Source organism: Pleurodeles waltl, chromosome 6 (assembly GCF_031143425.1).
Source record: "Pleurodeles waltl isolate 20211129_DDA chromosome 6, aPleWal1.hap1.20221129, whole genome shotgun sequence".
In the NCBI taxonomy this organism is placed as follows: Eukaryota; Metazoa; Chordata; class Amphibia; order Caudata; family Salamandridae; genus Pleurodeles; species Pleurodeles waltl.
Window position 1 is genome coordinate 1,464,075,942 of NC_090445.1, and position 23,506 is coordinate 1,464,099,447.

The 23,506-nt window shown below is 41.8% G+C and overlaps 1 protein-coding gene across 1 annotated transcript in view; it reads right to left on the reverse strand.

The window, feature by feature from the left end:
• The window catches only part of PHYHIPL (phytanoyl-CoA 2-hydroxylase interacting protein like), a 319,244-nt gene extending 316,372 nt beyond the window's left edge, over window positions 1–2,872 (reverse strand). Inside the window, exon 1 of the mRNA XM_069240968.1 lies at window positions 2,501–2,872. Coding sequence (XP_069097069.1) covers window positions 2,501–2,606 — 106 coding nt within the window. The 5' untranslated portion in view covers window positions 2,607–2,872. The remainder of the gene's footprint in view (window positions 1–2,500) is intronic.
• Window positions 2,873–23,506: the final 20,634 nt, after the last annotated feature.

Sequence of the window (23,506 nt, forward strand, 5' to 3'; positions counted from 1 at the left end):
GGCGAGTGAGCGTGCTGTGGAGGTGTTTTTATTGCAAATTGAGAGTAGGATTTTCATATATGTAAAATAACATAATTCTGAAATTGTTTGGTTTGTTCAACAAAATGTTAAATGAAGAGTACATGAGTATACAAGCATGGAAACTTTTCCACAATAATGTTTTCTCACATCATTGATGAAATATTGACTAGTAAACATAAACGCAATGCAATACTAAACTTGGAAATTATATATGTGTTATCTGGGCTCTGAAGATGCACTAACATACAAACAAGAGCAGCGTCAACTCAAACCTGAGATACCTTAAACCTGGAAAGGATGCGCCACCTAAGACAAACATGTTGTTTCACAAACGTGTGACATAATTAGTTATCAATGACCGATTTAAACTTTGTAGATTCCCCCCACCCTTAATTAAAAAAAACACAACCACCGTCTAGAAGGATCCCGCCGGTGCCTTGTACAGATCCATTCAGAACCAGGCAGCAGCACAATTGCTTCTTTTTCTGGCGACCTCCAGAAAGAGCGATCTTGAATTAGGCAAATACATTCATGCGTTCATTCATTTTCTAAAAAAAATAAATGGAGTTGGTGGTACATACCAACTACTTTGAAATATGTTTTCTATATTCTTTTACTGCACATTTTTGTCATTGTGGAGAGTTGTTCATAACTGAAATGACTTAACAACTCACTCAATGGTGGGAACAGTAATGCACCGAATGAATATAAAGTGAGATCTTTTCAAATTAAAGCACTATATTTTTTTTCATTGCGTCTAATGTTGACGCAGTCAAGTACGCTAGTCCACAAGCACTGAAAATGTACAAGTCGCACTGTCTGTAAGGTTCAAATCCAACAAAACACAACATCGCTTTAAAAGGTTTTCACATCTACGTTCCGTCCAACATTGAGGAAACGCCCCCTACACTCCAACACGCGAGAAAAAAAAAAATCCGCGCACATTTCATGAAACATCAAGTCTCTATAAATTGTCTACCTTGAACACTAATGGGACAAACCATTTGTATCAATCCAAATGTTTCCGCACTATCAATACAAACTCTCGCTAATGCTAGAAGATATGCAACAACGTATGCATCATAAAGGTACAGCAAAACTATTAATATTAATAATTGAAGCTCATGCCCTTCACGGTAAACAGTTTTAATAAATACGATATCTTAATTTTATTTTTCATAAAGCAAACTGGAAACCATGTAATATTGTACGTGGCAAACGAAGACCATGAGATAGGTTGTGGCTTTGTAATGTGAATCGCACCGAGTAAAACTTCCAGTACTTTTGGGGGCTATGTTGTGGAAAAAAATACAATTCAAAGACCCTGTGACAGGGTTATAAAATAATATTATTTCTGAGGTTGTCTAGATACTATACTGCATTTCTTTATAAAAGATTACTGCACTGGCGGATGCCATTTTCTGCGTTATGGAACTAGTATTTTAAATTGCCACTAGCCACGTAATCCATGGATGCCCATAAACCTAGTCTAACTACCTGGAGCAAAATGTTACTGTTAACACAAGGCTACGTATCCTCCTAATTTGAAAATATATATATATATAAAAAATTGATGTTTGGTGAATTGTAGACTAACAATAAAAAAGCAATGGCAATTTGCATCTCATGTGACGTGCAATACGTTTCAAACCGCAGAATAAAAGCAGCGCTCACATTTCCTTGAAGGAATTTAGTGCATATGTAAAATGAAAGTTAGACTTCAGCGTGGGAGCAGATTAGTAAACGATAAGCATCCCACGAGCGGCAAAGCTGCAGGCGGGCAAAGGCACTACACCAATGGTACACAGAGCAGGCCAATTCAGTGCAGATGCTCCGCAGCTCTTGCGATGTCTAGAATCCTGAACGCTCAGGTCGGCCTGTCCATGGTCCTGAACCATACAATCATGGGACGCGCGCCCTCGTACCACCCATTCCCATACCCCTTCGACCTTTCTTTATATCATGCGTCACTTAGCACCGATTCCAGCACAATGCATGGCCACCGCCTTATGATTCCTACATTATAAGGTATAGGTAAAATTGCAGATCATCTAAAGACTACGATGCGTTTTCCTGGACCAACACAAATTGTATTTACAATGGTGTTTTTGTAACGAACACAATAGTTTGCATTTAAAAGATAAATGCCTATCATGAAACCGCATACGTTTAAGATAAGGTAGGTTAAAAATATGTAACCTACGAAACTAAGGTGCAGGTAGAACCCTGGTCAGTGCATATTAGTATGCCATTGCACTGCAAAGGTCTATTTTTCAAGGAATCTGGTACTGGCCACGAGAAGCGCCCCCCCTCCCAATCTTTTGTTCTGGGGTGCATGAGTTGGCGACATTTCCACCAGTCAGAGTCAGTGGGAGCAGATGGGGAGGCTAACAAAGAATAGCGGGGACGCCGCGGTACGAGCTTATATTAGTCTCTATAAAACAGCTTCGTGTGAGGGGATTAGAGAAGTCGACTTTACCGTCCCTGTCGCAGAGCTGAATAGCTTCCAGGCTAAGGTTCTTAATAACATCCTCGCAGGGGCTGGTGGGGCTGCTGATGCTGTGGCTCAGCCGGGGCACCTCCATGCTGCCCCGGGGAGAGTGCGGTGCTCCTGCGGTCGCCGTGCTTGAGGCTGGTGGGGGGCGTGCGAAGGTCCGGTCGCTCTGTGCCTTGCCTCTCTGCTCGGTGCTGCCTGTCACAGTTGGGGCTGAGAAGGAGGAGCCACGCGGGCCGTCACGGACCCCGCGCCCCTGATTTGCTCACTGCAGTGATGCAGAGGGGGAGGGGAGCTCAGGAATATGCCGTGCAAACGTGAAACTGCAGATTTCCTTCGGAGAGATCCCGCCACAGTGAATAATGGCGCACCAGTGCATGGCTGCGCCTCGGAGGGAGGGGAAGGCGCGCATGCAGCCATAGGCTCAGCCCTGGGCGGCCTCACACGCCCACCTCTCAGGGTAGAGCCGCAGCCGTGGTGACAGTCTGGGAGGGGAGGAAGGATGCAGCAGTACCAACCAAGACCACTTTCAGCAATTCCTCATTTTTTGTGTTATAATTTTAAAGACGATTGTTTAGATCCCAAGTTATGTAATCTTGTCAACTGTAGTGGAAAATCCATGAAACGGCACGTTCAGGTATCTAAGGCCGCAGTTAACTTTTTACCATGCTGTTTAATAGGCCCCTCACAACAGATTAACACATTTGCTCGATCACGTCGTATTCCACGTTGGCTTGCATTTTCTTGCATCGTCACGGTTTCAAAAGAAGTCCAGCAAAAAGTGTAAAGGGCCACCAAGCTACTATGTAAGCTAAAATATAGTATTTTGGGGTGGAATCTAGTTGGAGTTAAGGTAAATAGGACTGATGGGGCAAAAACACAGATGCGTCTTTTTTCCACCAATAAACAAAAAGTGCTTCATCACTGCTCATTTATTTGGATTTCTTTACATGTTATTGACTCCGATTTAAGATAAACGACAGAGGAGGCCCTCACTGGGCAGCAACGGGTCGGCCAGGGAGGAAGGCTACACAGCCAGGCCCGCACTCCGCCCCTCCCCCGCGGTACTCCAGGTGCCCAAGCCTTGGCCGTTGCGCACGCCGCGCTGCGCCGGGCGGAAGGCGTGCGACGCATCCAATGGCTGAGCGACCCTCTCGCCAGCCGTTGGGATGTACTTTCGTGAATTATGGCATACGTTGTACTTACCACTTTCCCTCTTCCGTGCTGTCGGGTAACGATTATCTTGGATGCCCGGATGAGGCTTCACGTGCTGTTGGGTGACGACATCACTGCCCAATGCACCTTTTGGTGTGGGTACGCGGAGGCAATGAGTTTTTAAAAGGTTGATTTGAAATTTTCCTTTTAAAGTCTGCGTAAAGTCATGTTAATGTTAATGTGTGTCTGTATTGGTCCATTTGTGAACAATGTGAGTCAGCGCCGTCCTTTATTTTTCTAAATCCTATGACTCTTTTTAGGAGTCCTTATAGGCAAGGAGAAACACCTTCATTGTATTAAATGACAGTGTAACCCACTTGGTTGCACATTAAAAGGAGATTTTCTTAGCTTTCAGTGAAAGAAAGTCTTGATTTTATTAAAGACAAGACAAGGCGAGTATTATGCTTTCTTCTCTTGATTTAATTTGAATAGCAGCCACGAAACACTACAACTCCCAGCATTCCAGGCTTGGAAACTACAAAAAACATGTCATAAAGAACAAACCAATCAGGACACAAACTAAGTATAAACGTCTTGACTGAGCGCAAAAAGTCCTCTTTTCTTGCAGAGCAGTTAATAAAATCTGAATAAAGGAAATATAAGTATCCAAATGAAACAAGCTAGAAAAATGGTGAAAAAGCCTTCCACGCGATTGATAACATTGAAAGTCTTTTCGTCGAAGTCCGGAACCAAATAAATATCCTTGAATAACTCCAAGAAAGATGGCTTGCGAGCAGTTGCAGTCAAACCAGAACAAGGACTGAGACGAGGAGGAAGATCCTTTTTAAGGTGTCTGGCTGGGAGTAGCGGTTGTACCTGATAAGACAAAGGAAGGGTTAAAGAAAAGTGGAGGGATAATACTCGCCTCCGTGTCTTTAATAAAATCAAGACTTACTTTCACTGAGAGCTAAGAAAATCTCCATTTTATTACAAGGCACGGAGGCTCTTATTATGCTAGTTTAAAGCACAGAAACTAACGAACTGGCTACATGAGAGACTGGTTTACAATATCACGTTCTGAAAGTTGAAACATTTGACCAATCAACTGATTTGAGAATGTCAGCTAAACTCAATCCTGCCCAAAAGGCCTTGGATGCCATAGCTCCTCCGGTGGAATGAGCACCAAAAACAGAAATGTCAATACCCGCCAGGTTCATGATCCATTTTATCCAACGGGCCAGAGTGGTAGAAGAAACCAGGCTATGTGGGGTCCTAAAAGAGACTAGGAGTTGAGGTTCAGATGACTTTCTCAAATCTTTTGTTTGTGAAATATATTCTCTCAAACAGCTTCCCACACATAGATTTGGATGATCTTGAAAGTACAGATAAAATACGGACATCAATTTAGTTTTTGTTCTTCGTCCCTGAAAGAAAACACCTGCAGCAGTATACTGAACAGAGGTTATGTCTAAAGCTCTAACATCTGAAATACGTTTTAAAGGTACTAAACAGAGGAGCATAGTTAACTTTGCAGAAAGGACTTTAAGGGATAAAAGCTGTTTACCGTGAAGGGCATGAGCTTCAATTATTAATATTAATAGTTTTGCTGTACCTTTATGATGCATCCTGCCAAGAAGAACTGCCTGGCTGCCTAAAGGACTCACCTGACTGCTTTCTACAAAGGACTGCTGCCTTGCTGTTGCCCTGCTGCCTTGCTGAACTCTTGTCTGGCTGTAAAAGTGCTCTCTAAGGGCTTGGATAGAGCTTGCCTCCTGTTCCCTGAAGTCTCATGACCAAAAAGACTTCTCTTTTTCATTTGGACTCTTCGTGCGCCAAAAATTTCAGACGCACAGCTTGTTCCGCGGCGAGCAAATCGCACACTGACGCTGATCGACGCAACACCTTCGGGGCGACTGGAACTTCGACGCACGGCCTCGCAAGAACAACGCCGCCCGACTTCCAGAGGGGAAATCGACGCGACGCCTGCCGTGAGACCAAGAATTCCATGCACAGCCTCCCGGAATGACGCGCAGCCGGAAAACAAGCCGAAGAATCCACGCACAGACCCCGGGACATCTGGTAATCCCACGACCCACAGAAAGAGACTGTCCGCGAGCCGGAAAACGACGCACGACTTCCCCGCATGAATAATAACAACGCAAGTCCGTGTTTGCAGGGGAGGAATCGACGCACACATCATTTTTCCACGTATCTCTTCTTCTGCAGCCCTTTGCAGAGATTTTCCACTTTAAACCAGGTACTTTGTGCTTGAAAGAGACTTTGTTTGCTTTTTAAAGACTTAAGACACTTTATTTCACTTTTCAGTGCTATCTCTACAATTTCACATTGCATCTTTATTCGTTTTGACCTACAATTATCCTGATAAATATTATATATTTTTCTAAACACTGTGTGGTGTATTTTTGTGGTGCTATATTGTGTTATTGTATGATTTATTGCACAAATATTTTACACATTGCCTTCTAAGTTAAGCCTGACTGCTCGTGCCAAGATACCAGAGGGTGGGCACAGGATAATTTTGGATTGTGTGGGACTTACCCTGACTAGAGTGAGGGTTCGTGCTTGGACAGAGGGTAACCTGAGTGCCAACCAAAAACCCCATTTCTAATACATATCTACCTATCCACGGTATGGGTCAGCAAGCAGAATTCAGTCCTCGTCCTCAGGTCATCAATCGATCAGCAAAACATCAGGCTCTCAGTCAGAGAGAATGAGCGCAATGACAGAATCTTGAATCTCTTGTTAAGTCAATATCGCATCTCACAACAGGGTAAGATCTAATCTGTCTGTGTTCTCCTCTGTCACGTTGTTATATCAAAGTCACCCAAACTATCCCCTAATTTCCAATTGGTCAAATAATTGTATGTTTTTATTCTGTCCAATAATTTTCATATACCACATCTATGAATTTCAGTATTTCACACTTCACATGTCATTGATTGGTCTGCTTTACGATGTTCTCATCATCCGCCTTGTGATTGGTCTGCTTTACGATGTTCTCATCATCCGGCTCGTCAGGTATCTAATTTGTTGCATCCTCGTCTCCAGTGATTGTCTTCATTGTTCGCGTCCTGGGAAAGAACCTCTTGCACATTTTACACACAGTTGTTACACTTTTAAAGACGTTGTCTCCTGTTAGTTGGTTCTCATGGAAAGCTTCTGCTAAGCATTTTAACAAGAAAAGGGCATTTCACCGTTTGTTCTTCTCTGTCAGCATTTTTCATTAAATGCTAAGAAACACAGCTTCTGCATGAGGCCTGGCAAAACTAGGCCAAGACACTCAGTAAGTTAAGGCCTACAATTAATAACATATTTCATAACCCTTAATATGACATTTTACTACATTAATCTAATATATAGTCAATATTTCATGTGAATTATAAATTATTTAGTTTAATTCATGAACATTGGTGGCCATTCTTCGAGGTCACAATTTCAAACATGCACATTATTTTTCTTGTTATTCATTTTTCTACATAAGTCATTATTCAAAATACGTAAACACTTGTTAATAATTTCTAATTAAGACATCTGCTTCAGCAATCCCTTCTCTAATGACTAAGGGGGTAATTACAACTTTGGAGGAGGTGTTAATCCGTCCCAAATGTGACGGATATACCACCAGCCGTATTACGAGTTCCATAGGATAAAATGGACTCGTAATACGGCTGGTGGTATATCCGTCACTTTACCGTCACTTTTGGGAAGGATTAACACCTCCTCCAAAGTTATAATAACCCCCTAAATGTGTCATCACACCAAATTTACCACCCACAATTATACAATTCTATTTCTTTGATATTTTGTTTTCTCCTTGAATTTTCCCTATAAATTGTTTCCCTTTTCTTTTCTTACCTCCTCTGATTCTTTTAGACCTTTTCAATTTAATTATTTTGCATAATTTGCATAACCCCCATATTCTTAATAGACAACCTATAACAATTAATATTCCCTATACAATTTTCAATAGCACCCCATTCCAAATACTACTTAGTCAATTCCCCACTGAAGCAAATCCCTTACCAACCTTTTCCCAAACATCTGGTTCTATCAATTCCTTCAAATCACTACTTGCGTTAATCCGAGTTAGTAATAGAGTCTCTTATCTCTTTACTATTGTTAGGAATGTAAGAGCAGCAATTGCTAGAGTTAATTATTTTACAGACTTTGTCATCCTTTGCTAAAAGAATGTCTAAAGCAAGGCAATTTTGAAGAGTCATAACTCTATCAGCAGCCAATTCAGTATCTATCAAGAGTATAGCCCATAAAAAGTTTGTCAGCATGTTATCCACAATAGTAGACAACTTTCAAATCTTGATCGAATTCCGGATGACCTCCACTGAAGGAATCACCACACCAAATATGTCTCCCACTATCGCAGAAGAGGACTCCCTTCTCTGTCTCTTATGATGTAATTCTGTCATCTTCGGAAACTTTTTCAAATCCTCCATGTGGTAAATCTTTGGGAAAACTATCCACAAATAACATGTCCCATACCATCCTCTTGGAAGACAGTAATAAGCATTAAGTCCACAAATGTTATATATTCCTGGAATCACAGGGTTCTGCCCATTCAACATAAATGTCCATTTACTCTGAAACAAAAACACATGCCTTCATTCACTTGTACCCACAAATAAAGTGTCAGTGCGCGATTTTGGCCTATATATACAAAGCTTCCCTTCATGTAATGCATCTAAAGCTAACTTTCGTTGCGTTGTAATTGCAGTGTAAGCATAATCATTCTTGTAAGTCCTTTTTTCTAAGCCTTTTTCTAATTTCTCTTTCAGTGCCTTTCTCCTGTCATCAGTATGATCTAAGAAGCCTTTCTCTAAAGGTGTAAGCAAGCATGTGAGATTATTTCTGTGAGCATATGTTGTACCAAGCGTTAGTGTAGGCTCAAAGAATCCTCTAACTAATACTGTGCCATTATCCTTAGCTATTCTGCTCAAATACCTTATAGGAACAAACGAAAACACGAGGTCATGATTGGAGTAAAAACACTGAATTTACTCCCTGTTATAGAACATTGTTAGTAGCAGACTACAACTTATTCCATAGGTTAATGGAAGACTATGATAGGTGACTCCTTCCTCAACTGATAAAGGAATCTGTGTACACACAAGACAATCCCTTGCATCCATCATCTCAACATACTCACTCAACAAGAGATAGAAAAAATTATAAGAAAGCTCTCTTTGTACATTACTATTATCATGCAAATATTTCTCATCTAACTTAAACCTCTCTAAAGGTGTTAGTGTGGTAGTCTCAAAAGCAGAACTATGGTTGGCTCCTTTCACATCAAGAACAGACATACCCACAATCAACACTATAAACAAAATCCCACACATAATTGCCAAACCAAGGCTCATATGTTTACAGCGCCTAGCATCCCTAACCTGCTTAACAAAATCAGCCATAATCTGTAAAGAATCAGAAAGCAGAAGTAACTTAGAAACATGCAACGAAAATAAAAAAACAAAAATAGACAATTATTCTTTTAGCAGTTCAGTTTCACTTCCAGGAACCCTTCTCCTTGTCAAAATCGGTTAGCAGCTTGTCAAAATCAGGTTTCAAAAGTCAATCAGGTTATCAATGTCTTATTCGATCACTTTAAACAGTCTCTTTCTCAAAATATTTCTCAGATTGTTTCAACAGCTCAATTCCTGAATCTTTTTCAGGTCACCTCAAAATATTGCCTTGGAACTTCCCTATCAAAACAAAAAGACATAAACTCTTGTTGCCATTCGTTTATAGTTGCATACGCCCATTCAGGACTTGCATATCTTTGACTTCCTATGCTCTTTCTTTTCAACTTTCGATCACCATTGTACTCTCCTTCACTTAATTCTTCCTTTCTTGTAGTATCTACTTCTTCCTCTATTATTGGTTCGACAATCACCTCTTTCCTTTTCTCCACTTGCAAATTCGGCCACTTATCTCCTTTTCGTGTACCTTCTGTCAATATTCTCTTCGGGACTGAACTTGAATCCTTCTCTTTCTCTGTGGTGTTTTCTCTTGACGGACCTGCAACCGGTTCAGGAGGAGTCAGATCACTTTGACCTTGATCCACCTCAACTCCTTCCCCTTTTGGATCTGGCACTTGCTCTGTCTGTCTCTCGGGATCGTCTGCTTCTGGGGGAACCCCCTCAGTACTAGGCTCTACTGCTGGTTCAGTTGAGATAGGTTCCTCACCACCCTCCTGGAGATCTTCACCCTCGTCTCTCACAGGAGTGATAGAACCATCTTCAACGAGCTAAGGTTAAGCTTCAGTTCTTCCTTGCTCCTTTTCTTGTTCTGGTGCTGTAATTTGCCTCACAGTTGTTGGCACTCTCAACAACGCTTCTTCATGATCCAGTGGCCATACCACTTTCTTTGTGTGACTCGCGCGAATCCAATTCGGGACCACTGCACACTTTACAGCAGTCGTAGTTGTTAAGATCACTTGATACGGTCCCTTCCAATGAGGCTCCAAACACGTCTTGCGCACATGCTCCTGGACAACAACCCAGTCACCAGCTCTCAGGTTGTGCCCTGGATCATGGATCGGTGGCAGTGTGGTGGCCTTCACCTACTGAGAGAAAAAGCAGACTACATCAGCCAGACCCTTGCAGTAATCTAACACCATATCATCTGTAATGTTGACAAGTGTATTTGCAGGAACTGCTGGCAACCTCATTGCTCTGTCCATGAGAATCTCATGGGGCGACAATCCTGTCTTCCTGTCAGGTGTGTTTCTCATTGACATCAACACCAAAGGCAATGCATCAGGGCATTTCAAGTTCGTAGCTGCACACATTTTTGCAATTCTTGAATTCAGGGTACCATTCATCTGCTCCTCTAGTCCTGATGCTTCAGGGCGGTAACTACAATGCAACTTCTGCTCAATGTTCAATGCTCCCCACACAGACATCTCAATAAAATCCAATTGCATTCTGCTGAATGGACCTCCTGGTCTTCCAATGTGGCTCAAATTAACCACGGTCCCTTTCCTGCATTTAATTGCTGACAAATGATACATCGATGGCAAACTGCTTCAGCTGCTTGTCTAAAATTGGGGTTAAACCAGTCAGTTTTGAACAGACGAACCATGGCATCCCTCCCAATGTGTGCATGACCATGATAGTACCTCGCCATCTGGGATAACAGGCTGTTTGGTAAAACCAACTGACCCTCCTCAGATACCCACAATTCATCCTGTCTTTGAACACATTTCATTTTGCTCCATGAATGTTTTTCCTCTTTGTCAACGTTACTCTGCAACTATTTTAACTCTTCTAAAGTGTCAACTACTTTTAATGCAAAACTCGTAGATGTTGCGTATTGTTCAGGTAACAATTCCCACCTGTCTTTGAACGATACACAGTTCAATGTGCAAAACCTTGCGACTTGACCCGCATATCCATTTCCCAAGGACACTAAGGGGGTTATTACAACTTTGGAGGAGGTGTTAATCCATCCCAAAAGTGACGGTAAAGTGACGGATATACCACCAGCCGTATTACGAGTCCATTATATCCTATGGAACTCGTAATACGGCTGGTGGTTTATCCGTCACATTTGGGACGGATTAACACCTCCTCCAAAGTTGTAATAACCCCCATAGCCCTGTGACTTTAGATGTGCACTGCCCTTCACCACGGCAATTTTTCCAGGAACTTGAATTGCATATAACAACTCCTTTATCTTTTCACCATTTCTCACGGGTGATCCAGTAGAGGTCAGAAAACTTCTCTGCGACCATAATTGGCCAAAATCATGAACTATTCCGAATCCGTATGGACTATCTGTATAGATAGTGACTCTCAATCGAGCAGAAACATGGCACACCCTAGTAAGAGCAACCAATTCCGCTACCTGGGCAGAGTACACTCCTCGAAGCCCGGAAGCTTCTAAGGTACCTGTAATTGTACACACAGCATATCCTGCTCTCAGTGTCCCTGTACTGTCTCTCAGACAAGACCCATCAACAAAAACAATTTGGTCATTTTCTTCCAATCGGGTATCTCTAATGTCAGGTCTCGGTTTTGTGCACAGCTCAGTTACTTTGAGACAATCATGTTCAATATCTTCCTCTTTCTCAATTTAAGTAATATCACTTGGAAGTAAAGTTGCCCGGTTCAGCACTGTACATCTTTTCAGTGTCACGTTTGGAGCACCCAAGATGTTCGTCTCATATCTAGTCAACCTAGCACCAGTCAAGTATTGGGTTTTTGTCCTTGTCAGTAAAATCTCAATCGAGTTAGGGGCTATTTTAGTCAGGAGATATCCCATCACTACTCCTTCACACTGTGAAAGACTCTGACCAACTGCGGCAGCTGCGCACAAACAACCTAGTAAGGCTGCTGCAACTGGGTCCAAAGTAGCTGAAAAATATGCTATTGGGCTATGAGCTCCTCCATGGATCTGAGCCAAGACAGACAATGAACATGCATCATGCTCATGACAAAACAATGTGATAGGCTTCGTGTAGTTAGGCATACCCAACGATGGAGCTCTGCACAAACTCTCTCTCAACTCAGTGAGCGCTTTCATCTCATCCTCATATAGCACTATGTGGTCGGTGACATCCTTATGGGTCAACTTCTGCAATGGCTTTGAAATTTCCGAAATTTTTTGAATCCTTTGGCGACAATAGCACACCATTCCCAGAAATATCCTAAGATCTCTCTGTGAAGTTTGGAGATTTATCTGCAGTATCATTGTGATCCTTTCTCTGGATATTTTCCTCGACCCTTTCTCAATTTGGTGACCCAAACACTTCACTACTTTTTGACAGTACTGCAATTTCAGTGGTGACGCTTTATGATCATACTTTCTCAAATGATTCAGCAGGGCAATCGAGTCATACTTACACTCATCCCTTGTCTTGGATGCAATCAAAAAAGTAATCGATGTACTGTACCACAGTCAATTGGAAAGGCAACTCTAACGACTCCAACTTCTTTTTCAAGATCTGATTAAATAAAGAAGGTGACTGTGTACCCTTAAGGAAGTCTACACCAGCAGTCGACTAAATCTAAGAATTTGAAACTAAAGAGAAATTGACTATCTTCATGAAGAGGCATAGAAAAGAACGCTTGTGACAAAGAAACCACTGTGCATCGCATGGAATCTGAACTATTATTACAGCTGGGTAACACTATACGACAGCACTTAACCACTATGTCATTTATTTTTCTCAAATCCTGAACAATTCGAGCCTTTCCACATGGCTTCTTCAAACCCATTATCGGTGAATTACTTGGGCTGCTCAACACCTCCTTCAAAACTCCCTGCTTCACAAATTCTGCACTTATCTGAGCCACTTTCATGAGGACATCTTGTGGCATGTTATACTGTGGAAGCTGTGGGAACACTGCATTCGGCTTCAAGGTAATTTTAATCGGCTCCACTCCCTTGATCCAACCCACTTCTTTCCTTGTCAAATCCCACACTTTTTCTTGCACTGTTCCCTGCAAATCAAAATGAAGCTCTCTCAATGTGAACATCGGGAAAAAAAACTCAATCAATGGGTACTCCTAATTTGTAGTTTCACACTCAGTTTCTGGGGCTGGGTCTTCCTCATCATCACTATTTGTCTGGATTTCAATTCCCTCGTTTGCACAAGTAATCAGACACCTTGTTTTAGACAGCAAGTCCCTTCCCAGTAGAGATACCGGACTCGAATCACAGTCTACAAAGTTATGCAGTCCCTGAAAATTGCCAATCTCAACTTGCACTGGATCTGTAATCGGATTTGTCAAAAACTGATTCGCTACCCCCACAACCTGAACTGTTCGACCTGAAAGGGGCAAATTCGGGACCTCTGCACTTCTCACTGTAGACAGTGTAGCTCCCGTGTCCACCAGAAATGAGACTCTGTGACCCATTACCTTTCCTCTCTCATAGGGTTCTCTCAGATCTACCTCTAGAGAAGTCTCAAGCACACATGGCTCTTCATCCGAACTATCACTCATCCATTCACCGTTTATTTTATTCTCACTGTGTAACGGGAATTGGTGCGCTCTATTACTACTTCTGTCTTGCCTCTGACCTGGACCTGTTGAGAAAACATCATCTGTTGCTGCTCCATCGGGGCTTGATGTATCTGCATTTGCTGTCTAGGTACCATAGGAACCTGCTGATGCATCAGTTGAAACTGTGATAATTGTGCACAGGGCATTTGCACCTGTTGCATGGGTAGAAAATTTTGCACTTGATTCATATTATTCCTACAATTTGGATTTGGACCTCTTATTCTTCGTCCTCTCACATTTAGAAATATATTGACGTTGTTACCTAGCTGAACAACAACCTCTTACACCATCATCGGCACTCCCGTTTCCAGAGTCCCAAGGCCCGGAAATGTGATACGGTAATAGCTTCTTCATTCCCTGCACTTCTTTCTGAACCACAACAGTATTCAAATCAGGACTGCGGTTCATATTGCCTCCACGACCCCTGCCTCTCATCTGAGGCTGAAACATGACATTTCCCTGCTGCGGCATCGGCAGCACAAAATTTCCTTGCACTCCTGTTTGAGCTGCCTTAATCTGCAACACCATTGCCTTCTATTTCAACTTTTTCTGCTTCAACTCAATCTCATCACTACAGTATTTCGCATACTGCAACAACTCATCAATCTGCTTTGCTTGCCATCAAATCTAATGACTCTTAATCATCTGACTTATCTCAGGTCTCAGTCCTTCTACAAATCTGAACACAAAATGCAGCATATCTTTCGGCTCAATTGCTTCCTTGTCACTGTACTCCTTGAATGCCTTCAACAAGCTCTCATAGTACGCATGTATTGTTACCTTCACCTCCTGCATTGTCCTGTGAATTCTCTGCCAATCAATATTTTTGTGCGAAATCCTCATCTTCAGGAACTTGATCACATTATAGTAATATTGCATTACCTCAGGAGATGGTGCACCTGTACTTTTATCTCTCTCTGGTTCACTTGTTGGCCAATCTACAGCTCTCCTACACTCAACCCACAAGTCAGCTGGAAGCACTATCTCCAGTAATGTGTTCAAGTCTTCCCACAAACATTTCGCAAGTTTCACGAACCTGTCTGTCTGCTGATACCATTCTACTGGCTTCTCCCTCAATTTTGGATAATCATTTGTAAATGATAGAATATCACTCCTACTCCAAGGGACATGAACAAAATTTTCCCCTGGGATTTCTCTCATTGGTAACATCTTTACCAGATCCTTGTCCTGTTGTACAATTTCGGTCGCTTCTAGAGACTCTCTTCTCTTTTTGTCTCTTTTCTTTACCCATCTACCTTCCCACTTTTCTAATGCTCCCCACACCTGAGAACTCTGCAGTAATTCCTTAACGTGCACTTTCATTCCGGCTGACCTCATGTGTTCATAATCCTTTGCCCCAAAATCTAATCTTTAACTTCTCTTCAAATGCTTCGTTTTCTCAATTTCTACGCCATGGTTCTCTGCCAAGTCTGCTAATCTCTGATGTGCCTTGCCCACCTCTCTTGTGATTCTCGGGCATAAGTATCTCAACTTTGCCGCTGTGTAAGACTCTAATCTATTCACCCCCATTGTTCCCTCAACTAATTCACCTGCTTATATGATCAATCTGACACAATTGATCTACTTTTCTCCCTTGGAAGCATTCTGTGGGGTATTCAGCTTATATAACCATTTAGTCAACTGCTGAGCTGTCAGTCCTTGTAATGAAATGTTACTCGCGTTCCCCGGTGGCACCTGTTGTACCACTGCATTCAATGTCTGCAGTGTCAATAGCTTCAAGCTCTGACCTGCACTAGGTCCATTCACAGCATGTGGAAGTGCAACGAGTGGACTAAGATCTAACAATGATCTTGACCCATCAAAGGTCTGACCCATGGATGAGACTACTTGCACTTGTTCATCTGGTCCCCTCCTCATTAGACTCTGAGACATCGTTCCTTGTTCATTCATAATTTGTTTCTTCTGCGCAAAAATGGTACAGCTGGAACAACAATAATTGGCAGGGATATTGCATCTGGGGCTCCTCTAGCACCTGTACACTGCGGAAGAGTAACTCACATACTCTGATTCATCACCGGAGTCAAGTCTGACTGTGTCCCTGTTATTGACGTAAATCTTGGCATCCACTGCGGCTGTACCTGGGGCAACAAAATCGGAGTCTGCTCAGTCTGAACCAACAGTGGTCTTGGACCCACTTGCTCCATAGGCACCACTAAGTTTGAAGTAATCTCTAAAATAGGCACATCAGGATAAATTCTTCGTATGGGTGGCGGATGCATCTGTGCCTGAACTACTGGAGTAGTCAACACATTAGGACTACCTTTAACCACACCCTGTATCTTGCTAGTATTACCCTGTACCGGATTCACTGTCCCCAATGCCTGTGCCTTGTGTCGACACTAGTACTCGGACCATCGTCATGCACTGCATATGGTGGTGGTCGATCTCTCAGTATTTATGTAACAAGGTCTTCAGCATCAGAATCCTCTTCTACTATGGGAGACTTTCTTGCTTCCTTACTCTCAGACGGACCTTTATTAGACTTTCTAGTTGCTTTCTTTCCTTCCGTCTCATCTTCCTGCGTAATTGCTGGAAACAACTTAATTCCCTGCAATGTCCTGCTCGCCACCTTTTCTGCTCCCAATCCCATTTAGCCTCTGCTAAAGAGTTCTCTACCTTTCTTACTCTCCTCTCAAATTTAATTTGCTGTTGCTGTCTATCTACCAGCTCCCAAACTGCTAATGCCTCAAATTGTGCTGGTCTCGGAAGGGGCTTTGATTCATATAGCGCCATCTGCAATTGCTCCAAAATTCTCAAATTGAACGTCCCATTCTCAGGAAACGCTAAGCTCCCATTTTTCTATGTCAACTTGCACCACTGCTTTATCCAAAGACATGCGCGACACCTCTCTCCTCCATTACAATGTAAGCCGGTGTATTCTCTGGTGGGGGAGGCTCTCCTACATTCACTCTAATGTATATATCTCCCCTTAGGGAACTCTTCAATGCCTTGAAAAACTTCATCTTTTCTACTTTTTGTTTATTGAAAATCGAATCAGGAAATTATTTTTACTCCCAAGATTCCTTTCACCCACGTTCTCAACCAATTGCCTCTAACGGACGGCTGCCAATCCGTGCGCGACCCTTCTCACTAACCAACCTATCCCAGCGCAGCTCCAGTGACATCACACTAACACGTCCTGCAGCTGACAAAGTCTTGTGGCTCATCCTCCTAAACTTCAATTCACACTTAACTAATGCAAAATATTGCGAGCACTAATCAAAAACCAATAACCAAAAATAAATCTGCTGGTTTACTACAGAAAGGTAACACAATCACTTTAGAAACCTTACAGATTTTCACTGATGGCCCTTTCGCTCATGCAGCTATTCCTCTTTCTCGGTCTCCCAGATTCGCAAGCAAAATTCGACCCGCAATTTTTACTCTCAACTGATCAATGGGTCTGTCCTGGTGCACATAGGACTTTGCCAAATCTCAGCCGAAATTTCCTCTCACCCACTTTAACTCACACACTGACCCGTTGACCACCCCAATCAACCTACTAAACCAGACAGATTACAACATATAACCAAGTGTCTCATACACTTTTCAATATACTCCGGAGTCTTAGACGTCGCAGGGTCCGTACATCAACAACCACGTGGACAATGTTTGAGCTCAAAGCGCCCCCCATGTGAAGTTCGTTGACTTCCCTACTTTCATACTGTAGAGTATGCACACGCCTACTAAAACTTAATTTGGAGTACGCAAACTCCCTAAGTTCTCACATACATCACAATTCACCTGCGATTTGCATAAGCTGTGCAAGCGCAACCTATCTCACTCACTCTATCACTAGAACCCCAGGAACATACCCAACACCACTAGCAGGATCCAGGATCTGGGAAAGTAATTTCTGGGCATAAGGGAACATCATTTTCTCTACAAATGCCATTTTGAAACAAACAAAATCCAAATCTCAATAATACTGAACTCGTAACCTGGTCCAGACACTCACGGCAAGCTTCTAAAGAGACTAACCATCAGTCTGCTACCATGTTTGTTAGCGCGTCGGTCCTTAATAAGTAAACTTACAAGGGGACGCATATAGATCGATGAACCTTTAGACTTGTTTAAGATGTTCTTACCATAGTTCTAAAGCAGAAACAATCATCAATGCACAATAATCAATAATCATTAGTCAAATCAATACTCAATGGAGTCAGTAAATTTCACACACCATGACCCTTCAGCCATGAATAACCACACCTTTAATTAAAGTTTAGTAAGTTTATTTCCCTATTATTAACAATACTAAAGTCATGTAGATTATTCTTCAAGTCAAATCAAACACATTTTTTAATAATTGTTAACCAAAAGACGTAAGAAGCATGATCTAATCGTAGCTTGAATAACAATGCATTCTAAAGCATCAGCACAAATCATCAGTAAAACCAATTTCAATATTACTACGACATCCATAGGGTTCAGCAAAGTAGTTTGTCAAACCATTTTTCCCTACAAATTGTCAGTCATCATGTGAATAGCCTTAACTAACTCAGATTAGCATCAGCATGTGGGGCTTCATGCAAAAACAATTTTGAACACAAATTTTGGAAAACATCTAGCTAAGGAAAACTATTAAGACAGCACGGTTGGTACCTAGAAAGGAAAGGCATAGAAATCCAATTCAGTCACATTGTCATATCTACTATCCACTGTATGGGTCAGCAAGCAGAATTCAGTCTTCGTCCTCAGGTCATCAATTGATAAGCAAAACATCAGGCTCTCAGTCAGAGAGTATGAGCCCAATGACATAATCTCAAATCTCTTCTTAAGTCAATATCGCATCTCACAACGGGGTAAAATCTAATCTGTCTGTGTTCTCCTCTGTCACGTTGTTATATCAAAGTCATCCAAACTATCCCCTATTTTTCAATTGGTTAAATAATCTTACGTTATTATTCTCTCCAATAATTTTCATATACCAAATCTATTAATTCTAGTATTTCACACTTCACAACGTCGTTGATTGGTCTGTTTTACGATGTTCTCATCATCTGGCTCGTCAGGTATCAAATTTGTTGCATCTTCGTCTCCAGTCAGTGTCTTCATTGTTTGCATCCTGGGAAAGAACCTCTTGCACATTTTACACACAGGTGTTACACTTTTAAGGACGTTGTCCTCTGTTAGTTGGTTCTCATGGAAAGCTCCTGCTAAGCATTTTAACAAGACAATGAGCATTTCACTGTTAGTTACCTCTGTCAGCTTTTTTCATTAAATGCTAAGAAATGCAGCTTCTGCATGAGGCCTGGCAAAACTAGGCCAAGACACTCACTAAGCTAAGGCCTACAAGTAAAAAGCTAAAACATATTTCTTAACCCTTAATATGACATATTACTACATTAATCTAATATATATTCAATATTTCGTATAAATTAATAATTATTATTTTGTACAATTCGTGAACACTGGTGGCCATTCTTCGAGGTCACAATTTCAAACGTGCACATTATTTTTCTTCGTTATTCATTTTTCTACATAAGTCATTATTCAAAATACGTAAACATTTTTATTTATAATTAAGACATCTGCTTCAGCAAGAGCGTGGTCTCCTTTCTTTTGCTAGACTAAACGGTTTTATGCTACTCACATCTCTTAACAGGACTTCTATCAAAGTTTTCTGTGATGCCGATGCCTTCCTCTGTATTAATTTTTTGTTTATTAGAATAGTTAGGAACTTAGATTCAATGGTTAGGTAGGACGCTCCGACCTTGAATTCACAGCACCATATTTATTTCCTTGCTTTCTGCATTGTCGCTATTGAATTACTAAAAATAAATATAGAGCGTGGGTACTCACAAATATTTTCCCAGGGGCCACACAGTATGCTCTGTTTTGTGACCAAGAGCCACACTGATGCAAGCAGGGTGGTGGGCTGGAGGTGGGGGGTGGAGATAGTTGTGGTAAGGAGGATGTAGGCGAAGTGAAGCATATACATGTATTGTCTAAATTGCACAATGTGAAAAGAGAAACTTGGGCATAAATCCCAGCTTTTCCACTTAACTAAATTGTGTGATCCTAGGCAAATGTTTTATTTTACTTTACCTTCCTTTTTCTTCATTATCACATATAAGGACCTTGAAATACATGACTTCAGGATGTATGCTGTACAAAACGTTTCATGTCTTATTTAGTAACCTATAATTTGCTCACATACAACAGAAACCCAAGCCTCCCAAAGAGTTCACATAGCAACTGACATGCCTGTCAAGTTGGGAGTGGGGGGGTGAATGAAAGTTTCTAAATTCATGTTTGAAAATCAGAACTTGAAAAAATACTTCTCAATGCACTGTTATCATTTTGGGTACTAAGGTGAAACGGTTCTGCAGGTTATTGAAATGCACTTTTTGAATTTCAGAACAATCTTTATCATACTTTTATACTTTTGCTGCAAGATGTCTATTAATGAAGGTGATTCTAAAGTTAAGAGGTGCAGCATACCCTAGCTACTCCCTTTATCTTCAATGACCCTTTGAATAAATAATTTCCTGTTTATTTAAAACTTTTAGTGTTAGTGCTGAATCGAGTAAACAGCACCATAGTGCTGCTGTTGACCTGGGGGCCACGTGCAAATGTCAGGAGGGCTGCATGCAGCCCCCGGGCTGTACTTTGAGTATCACTGATATAGAGGAAGGCCTTACATCACAGAAAACTTCGGTAGAAGTCCTGGTGAGAGATGTGAGTAACATAAAGCCGCTTGGTGTAGCAAAAGAAAGGAGACCTCTCGCTCCCTTAGGGGTCCGCTCTAATTAAGGGGCAAAAGGCAATCTGAAAAACCGACTAACAAAACAACACTTTAATCAACCTCAGAACCTTTCAGTAACTGACATCACACGCAAGGAAATTTTCACTAACAAGGCATCATTGTGAATTATATATCCAATTAACTTTTATCCTCTTCTGAACACATCTGCTGACCTTGGATTACACCCATACTCAGGAATTTGAGAGAGGAGTCTGTTCTTACGGCTCCTTGCTACCAGTCCTCATCCTTGGCAACCCAGCTCATGCTTCCTTATCTATCACCTACAGAGAAAAGAATATAAAGCACAAAAAGGGTAAGCTTTATGTCAAAATTAAACACAGAATCGTGTAGGCCTTAACTCCAGCATGAACAACGAAGAAGAAATGCACAATTTAATTATACACTTAAAAATGCAGTTCTCTTAAACATTATAAATGAAGAGTGATAGTGAAATATATAGGGGGTCATTACAAGCTTGGCGGGCGGCTACCGCCGCCCGCCAAGCTGTAACCGCACTCCCGCGGTCCCCATTACAACATCCCCACTGGGCCGGCAGGCGCAAACCTAGTTTACGCCCGCCGGCCCAGCAGGGGTGCGGCCGCAACATAGGAGCCGGCTCCTAATGGAGCCGGCGGTGTTGCGGACGTGCGACGGGTGCAGTAGCACCCGTCGCGCTTTTCACTGTCTGCTATGCAGACAGTGAAAAGCTGCACTGGGCCCTGTTAGGGGGCCCCTGCACTGCCCATGCCAGGGGCCCCAGGACTCCGCCTTACCGCCAGCCTCTTCCTGGCGGTGCAAACTGCCAGAAAACAGGCTGGCGGTAGGGGAGTCATAATACCCAGGGCAGCGCTGCTTGCTGCGCTGCCCTGGCAGATTATCATCGCCGGGGCTAAAACGTCGGGAAACTGCCGGCCCCGGCGGTGCGACCGCGGCGCTACCGCCGCGGTCATAATATGGGTCTCCGTATCGCCAGCCTAGCAGTACGGACGCCACTTCGTAATGACCCCCATAGTTTGTTAAAATACTAAGGTATAAATGCATTTGGTTAAAATCACATAAAGGTATTTTACATATAACTTCTTGTATCTTTACTTATAAAAGTACTATGTTGGCGTGGTCTATTATTGCGCCACATTTACATGGATATAGTTTACGTGATATATATAAGATTAAATGCTTCATTATTCTTGTTCCAACAAAGCATAATGGTGCAACTATGTTATGCTCTATCAACCCCCCTGATGATGTATTAAGTCACCATAACCTACTTTCTTTCTGGAATTAGACTCTCTAGAGCCCAGTGTTCTTCACCATTTTTCGTCCGGATTCTTAAAAACATTTCATGTCATCATAATATTTACAGTGTCCATCCTCTAACTCAACATCAGCCCTCTTCCTCTTATTTCCCTTCTCAAGCTTCGCTCTCTGGAAAACGTTATATCCCACCACCAAAACTACCACATGTGTGGCAATAACCAACAAAGGCTTCAAGACTAAACCCACAACTCCACTTCCTAGTTTCCCAAAACACCTACCAATAGCAGAAAATCCATCTCCAATTGCTTCCCATGCACCTGTTGCTTCTAGTCCCCTCAAGTCTTTCGCCAAGCCTAAAATACTCTGTATGTACTTTTCCAAATGTTTACTGTTGTCTGAGATGTAAGTGCAGCTCTGCTGGATCCTCAGCATCTGACAGTCTCTGCCTTCTTTTGCGAGTAACATGTCAAAAGCAAGTCTATTTTGCAAAACAATAGATCTGACCGAAGCCATTCCAGAGTTTACAACAAATAAAGCTCCTGCTGTGCTGATAGATAATTTATCCACAATACTAGACAGCCTTCTAAACTTTAAACCATTCAAGATAATTCCCACAGATGGAATCAAAGCACCAAGTATGTCACCCACCACTTTTCAAGCACTAACACCTCGTTTGGGTCTAGAACCTTAAGTCCAGACCATTAACCCCTTAGCTGCTGGGCCTTTCCACCCCCCTAGTGTAAGCCCTTTTTTGGCTATTTAGGGGTAGTGTCAACATAAGCTTTGGAAGCCAAATTTGGGCCCTTTTTTTTTTTTTTACGACATGCTTGGTATTCTAAAGGTGCCCATAGTTGGTGGGTGCCCCTGGAGGAGACTGAGAAATTATCCAAACTACAGCTAAAATTAGAGGTTTTTTTTTTTTAATGGGGGAAAAAGTGCAGCAGAAGAAAGCATCTGTTTTTTTCCCTGCCAATGGGATCCACAAAAGGTTTGCGGTGCTAAAATCACCATCTTCGGAGCTTTCAGGAAACAGATGGACTTGAATCAGAAAACCATATTTTTCAACACAGTTTTGGCATTTTACCAGGACATAACACATTTTTACTATTTTTTGTGCTTTCAGCCTCCTTCCAGTTAGTGACAGAAATGCCGGTGAAACCAATGTTGATTCATGGAGAGCTAAACATTTCTGCAAAGTAGACAAAATTAATTCTGAATTCAGTAAGGGGTCATTTGTGTAGATTCTTCAAAGTTTTCTTAGAGAAAGTAACAGTTGAAATAAAAAAATATAAAAATTGAGTAGAAAAAAACAGCCATTTTAGTCTACGGTTTCTTCTGTAACTTTTTCCAATCATGGAAGATTTTTTAAAACAATATACCATTACGTCTGCTGGACGCTTTTGGTTGCAGGGATATGTAGGGCTTGTAGGTTCATCAAGAACCCAAAGTACACAAAGCAATAAATGAGCTGCACCTTGCAATGGGTTTTAATTCTATACCGGGGATACAGCAGTTCATTTGGTAAAATATAAAGAGTGAAAAAACGGTATCGAGGAAACCTATGTATTTGTAGAATGGGCAAATGTGGATTTTGGAAGCAGTGGTTATTTGCACATCTCTGACTTCAGGGGTACCCATACTAGCATGTGAAGTACAGGGCTTTTCTGAAAATGACTTCTTTCTCACACACTGTCTTATATTTCAAAGGCACAAATGTAGAGAAAGACAATTAGCAATAGCACTTGTTCTTCTATTCTATGTTCCTCC